General features: G+C 41.8%; 1 protein-coding gene across 2 annotated transcripts; it reads left to right on the forward strand.

Moving 5' to 3' along the window:
* Positions 1-71: 71 nt before the first annotated feature.
* Positions 72-2,910, forward strand: ogg1 (8-oxoguanine DNA glycosylase). Of its 2 annotated transcripts, none has more exons than XM_080031052.1 (7): positions 72-585; positions 689-1,038; positions 1,154-1,333; positions 1,826-2,004; positions 2,105-2,252; positions 2,346-2,395; positions 2,474-2,910. In XM_080031052.1, exons 1-7 carry the CDS (start codon positions 476-478, stop codon positions 2,672-2,674), a joined length of 1,218 nt encoding a protein of 405 aa, XP_079887178.1. In that variant the 5' UTR covers positions 72-475; the 3' UTR covers positions 2,675-2,910. The 2 variants fall into 2 exon arrangements, with proteins under 2 accessions (XP_079887178.1, XP_079887179.1); XM_080031053.1 differs by having other exon boundaries at positions 2,359-2,395; positions 2,474-2,666.
* The last annotated feature ends 3,441 nt before the right edge of the window (positions 2,911-6,351 follow it).

Consider the following 6,351-nt stretch of genomic DNA (forward strand, 5'->3'; position numbering starts at 1 on the left):
GACATCAGCTAGTGAGGGGCTACCGGAATCTGTGTAATGTTGCGTCAGGTTGACATTTAATCAGTTTAGGATAATTATTTACATGAAATTGGGACTGACATAACTTCGTATTAATATTAGATAACAGTTCAAATTTTAATGAGCGTTAAGACTGCTTTCTTCGAAAACTTTTCTTCTCAAATATGCATATAGCTTTTCAACGCTGTGTAAGGTCTTTGTTGCCCATCATTATCGAACCAAGCTCAAACAACTCTGCGAAAGTTATTACAGCGGCTGCCGTAAGTTCACTCGCACAGTGAAATTGTTACTCCGCGTAAAATCACTTTAAATGAATTTATAGGCCATTTATAGGGGTTTGTGGCACCCCAACTGGATCGCACCATGGCTTTTATACCACAGGTGCACTGGGTTAATTCGTTTTTTTTTACCTCTAAATAGTCAGTAAGGTAGCCTAACTGCTAACGTTAAAACAGTTATGGCTATACACGTCGTGTTGTCATCGGGGGCAAAGATGTGGAGATCTCTGGCCTGTGCAAAGTCAGAGCTGCGTCTGGATCTCACTCTCGCCTGTGGACAATCTTTCCGGTAGGTTTGTTTGTTTGGTCAGACGGTGGAGCCTGTGTGTGTCAGCATCACGATCAACAGGACCTACCCCACTGTCTTTTGTATTAACATATTTAACCCACAGCTGGAGAGAAACTGCAGAGGGCCACTGGACCGGAGTGATGGGAGGGCGAGTTTGGACTCTGACTCAGACAGATGATACGGTTTGGTACCACGTTTACAAAAACCAAGACGTCCATGGGGTGGGGGGTGAGAGGAGGAGAGGTGGTGCTTCTCTCCAGACTGTCAAAAGGCCAGAGAAGAGATTCAAAGGAGCTTTGAAGAAGGAAGAAGAGGAGCTGGTGGCGGTGACTGATGAGAAGGAAGAGGAGATGCTGAGAGATTACTTCCAGCTGGGTGTCAAGCTGGAGGACCTGTATAAAGACTGGGGTGCAGCAGACCCCCACTTCAAGCGCATTGCAGACATCTTCACCGGTAAACATTTGTGTTTGTGCCTACATGAATTCAATTGTTATTACACAGTAAGTAAGTACTAGACTAAGCCTATATATTTGTTTTATGAAATGTTGTCTTTTTTGTTTCTCCTCAGGTGTGAGAATGCTGCGCCAGGACCCCATTGAATGCCTGTTTTCCTTCATTTGCACCTCTAACAACCATATCTCTCGTATCCAGGGCATGGTGGAGAGGCTGTGTCAGGCGCTGGGCGCCCCACTGTGCCAACTGGATCAAACCTCATACCACAACTTTCCCTCCCTGTCTGCGCTCGCAGGTGCTATTTCTAACACCCCTGTTTACAATCTTTGAAGAACATTGGTATCAGTTATGCAGGGTTAACAACTGGGTCAGGACCCTGGGTTCTCTTGGGTACCCAACAATGTCATTTGTCCCTTCACTTTTGTCACAGTTCAGTGGTATAATGGTAGAAAAAACAAGCACAAGGCTTGATTTGCATTCTGCATATTCAATGCAACAATACAGTATGTCCAACTTCATTCACTGGCTCCAGGTTTCATGACAGATAGGTCACATTACCCTGTCTTTTTTGCGTATTCTTTCAAGTGCGTAAATAATTTCATGCGGCCGTACAATGAGAAATTGAGACATTTAACAATGTAGAAAAAAAGGATATGCTTTTGACACGTGGAGAGTCATGTTCACTTGCTATTTTAAGGGGTTAGTAGATTGGAATTTACTTAACTTTCAAATCACAAAAGTTCTACATGTTAATTTTCCTGTATTTTTCTGCCCTGCACATTGTCAGACAACAGCGTAGAGGCGTGTCTCAGGGATCTCGGTTTTGGATACAGAGCTCGGTTCCTTCAGCAGAGTGCGAAGCAGATTTTGGACACCCACGGGTTCCAGTGGCTTGAAGGACTACGCAGTGTCCCATACCCGCAGGCCCGTGAAGCCCTTCGAACTCTCCCTGGTGTGGGCACCAAGGTAGAGTGGAGAAGAAAAACTTGTTTGCCTTTTATATTTTCCTGAAATGAAGTTAACTTGTAATAGTACCTTGTGATTGAGGCTATGGGTCTGCCTGTAGGTGGCAGACTGTGCGTGTCTGATGTCCCTGGATAAAGCAGAGGCCGTGCCCATAGACACACATGTGTGGCAGATTGCTAAACGTGACTACAACTATGCTTCTGGCAACGGACCAAAGAGCATCACGGATAAACTTCACCGAGACCTTGGTTAGTATTCGTACATCTATCATCATTGTTAACACAGAATTATGGTAACGTTGAATTTTGTAATACAATTTCCAATGTAATATCTGTACACAGGGGATTTTTTCAGAAAACTGTGGGGTCCTTATGCTGGTTGGGCACAGTCGGTGAGTTTTACCATTCGGTATCCGTCATGTCTCTTCGATCCTGTTCGATATAACCACAGTGTATTTGCCTGATTTCAGGTGTTGTTCTGTGCTGACCTCAAGAAGTTTCAAAAGCTCAAAGAAATGCCACATCTGAAGCAGCCGCGCAAAGAGGACAACAGTGAGGAAGAAACAAGGCTAGTGGGCAAGAAAATAAAAATCAAGACAGAGGAAATTGGAAAGGTGAAGAACCCGAAAACCAAGTCAGCGTCTAACAAGAGAGCAAAGATGTCAGACTAGAATGAGAGTGTTATGAGATAAACACACGCCTTACAATACCCCACATTAATCCACATACTATGAAAATTGTTTATGAGTCAGGAACATGATATGAAAACAAATTATTTTTGAGAATTTTTTCAGGGTTTTCAATTTCACATGTTCATGTTTACTATCTCCCATACGTTTATATGAATTTACTACTACTGAACAAATGCTGCATACTGTTTTTCGTACAATAAAGACAACATCACTGATTTGCTATTTTTCTGTCTATGTATTTTGAGAGAAAATATCCTTATTAGCACATTCGGCCATATAACCTTCACTGTCCTATTGGCTCTTTCCTCTGCTAAATTTCGCCAGGAGAGGCCTCTGGTGTCAGTATGCATTGGGAGATACTGAGCTGTGGGGTAATAGTGGTCCGTTTGCTTAAGCCAGCCATTTCTTTACAATTATTATATGATGATAATTTTCACTATTTCCCTGGGGAAAAACACTTTCTGTCATGCCCACTGGTTCCAGTTACACCATGTGCCAACGCGTCATGGCATCTGTATGCGTGTCAGAAAAGGTCACGGGACAGCAAAATGGTGTGCTGTGTTTCTTCAGTGCATTCCCTGCATCAAAATAGTATGTCTGTCTGTTGGTCTGTGAAGTGCCATGGTGTCTGTATGTGTATCTATAGGCATTAGTTGACTGTGTCAGCTGGTCTTTTTATAGCAGGGATTGCACTTATCTGCTGTCACTTCTTGGGGACAGCATGACTGTCTCTGGTGACCATTTGGACAAGTGTTTATTTTTTTAACTTACTGTCCCTTTAAGGAAATGACCTAGCAATATTGTAGTTTTTTGAGAGAAATCATTCCAAAATGTGGCAACAATAAGTGATTATCAATCCTTTTGTATAGCCCTAATTTGAGAGGAGAATTTTCTGGCATTTTGCAAGTGATCAGGTGCATCATGCATTTAGTTGTTTGCTTGTGTGTGCATCCGTGCATGTTTGTGTGTCTTTATGCGCTTGCCTTCCTTACATCAATAGCGTTGTTTATTTGTGGAAGTGTGTTCAGCCATGTGTGTGTTAATGAATATGTGAGTCAGCTATCATCTCCACTCCAATGGAGCTGGACAGAAGCTGGGACTCAGCTTTAGGGCAGATTCACTGTGAAGACATGACTAAAAATAGAGTTGACAGAACAGGACAAAATATGGTTTTATAAAAAATAAAAATTAATCGGGGAGAAGCCAAAGTATGCTGGAGTTGTGGATGAGAAAAAGCAATGTGCGCATGCTTGTTGACATACAAAAGACTAAAACGGCACAATGGTGGCCTGTGCATTATGTAAGATATGTGTCTCAGCTTGTGTTGTGCCCTCCAGAGTTGTTCAGTTCAAAGAACAACTCTCATCTTGTTTACTTTCTCTAAAGAGGGCGTCATTTTGTACTGTAGGCACCAGGGGGTGCCACTTTTGGAGCTCCATCAAAAGGTAAAGGCGTCTGTTCATTTTCCAGATGTGCAGCAGCAAGATGACATTTGAAATTAAATTGGTTTCTTTATGAGTGCCATACGGTGCCATGATGTGAGAGTTGGTTTTGTGTAGTTAAGTTAGAGAGGTGGGGAGTAGGGACCTTAAGAAGTGTGCGATAAAATTGCATACAATTTATTCAACTTAATATACTGTCGATTTTGTTAAATGTCATTATATCGTGAATTTCCTGGAAAACCTTTTTTATAGATTAACTTGTATGTTCATGTAAACAGACTAGTATTAATTTGTTTGTACCTTGACATGTTTCGACTACTTCCTGCAGTCTTCTTCAGAAGCGTCAGCTGTTGCTGTGACGCGTGTTGTGTCAGCTGATGTTATAGACAACCAGCCGTCCCGCCAGAAGAGGCAGGACGGCTGGTCCTCTGCTGTCCGTCCGTTCTATGGAGAACTGCATCCCAGGTGTGGGACAGCATGTATGTCCCCTCGTCCCGGTTTACTGTTCCTTGGGTGGGCCCGTTTCCTGATCTCCACTGCCTCCCTGATCCAACGTTGGAACTTGTTGCTCTCTGTCCCTATGACCTTTGCCCCTTCCCAGTCCATGGGATGGCTGATTTTAGACTCTCCTGCTCCGCTTTTTCTTATCTTTATAGATTTAACAAACAGGTGGGTATTTGTGTTTTGGCTAATGCCTCACAAACAAAGTTATACCATCACTATAGATAGATAGATAGATAGATAGATAGATAGATAGATAGATAGATAGATAGATAGATAGATAGATAGATAGATAGATAGATAGATAGATAGATAGATAGATAGATAGATAGATAGATAGATAGATAGATAGATAGATGGATAGATCAATATATGGATAGATATAATGATTGATAGAAATGGTTATTCATATAGGTCAGGGGTCCCCAAACTTTTTTCACTGAGGGCCACATACAGAAAAATCTACGAAGGGCCGGGCCACTTTGCAAAAATAACACATTTATCAGGACATGTAGCTGCTCTGATGTTTAGTTTCATAGTGTCTTCGTAAATTGTAATCCTTCTTCACGGCAACACTTTCCTTGCACATTAAACAGACACATTTCCCCTCTTGTTTATATGGCAATGTTACACCCAGTGTTTTCTGCCTTTGCGTCCAATGTCCAGCAGGATGAAAATAGTATCCAGCCGAGGTCCCGACCCTCCTAGGGGGATCCGGGGGTATGCCCCCCTGGGAGATTTTTTAAAGTTTTTAAAGCGAAATGCATGAATCTGGTGCACTTTGAGAGGGAAATTAAGAGGCTAAATCTGAAGAATTTTGTATGGAAAAAAAATGGAGACACTGTGTCAGATGAATTAGAAGCTATTTGAGAAGGACGCATGGATTTTCCATAATAATATTAATTTAAAATAAAATATTACGCAGGGTCCTCTGGGATGGGCTTGTTGCTCATTTTCTTTTATGGGACATATTTCTCTGTAATATAATGAGTGCATTTAAATTATTTAAAAATTAAAAGCGCCATATTACATTATATTTTTAAAATGTGCCACGGGCCAATCAATCAGTGTTTGACACCCCTGCACTAGTGGGTTAACTAAGAAATGCAAAAAAAAAAAAAAATTCAAAGGGCCATATTACATTATCTTTTTAAAATCGGCCGCGGGCCAATAAAAAGCGGGCCGCATTTGGCCCGCGGGCCGTAGTTTGGGGACCCCTGATATAGGTGCTTCATTGGAATTGCATAGATGAGAATTGGGGATAACTATACAGTAAATCTACCCTTAGTGGACACTTAATTAGAAATAACAGTATACATGTTGCCATTCTGTTATAGGTAACCATATATTTTAAAGGAATAAACGTTATTAAATATCTAAATTTATTTTATTAATTTATTATGACGGGCTCTATGTGGATTTCTCTCCCCTCTTAGCCCCTAAAATGGCTCTACTCTGTCTGCTATTTAAAATGATTATTATTCCAGCCTAGTAACAGATGTATCACATGACCGTATCTGATACAATTCCAAAGATGGACCGAATCTAAGGAGAATTGTGTTGATTCATCTTAGATGTGGCGAAACTCAACGCTGCTGGAGGAAGCTGTGGGGCAGCCTTAGGGATGGGGGGGAGGGAGGGGGGTTTGGGGTGAGGCGATCCCCACATGGAAGTCTGTCTTTGGGGCCCAGTGTTGGGGAGATTATTCTTTGG

Source organism: Ammodytes marinus (assembly GCF_949987685.1).
Source record: "Ammodytes marinus genome assembly, chromosome: 7".
In the NCBI taxonomy this organism is placed as follows: domain Eukaryota; kingdom Metazoa; phylum Chordata; class Actinopteri; order Uranoscopiformes; family Ammodytidae; genus Ammodytes; species Ammodytes marinus.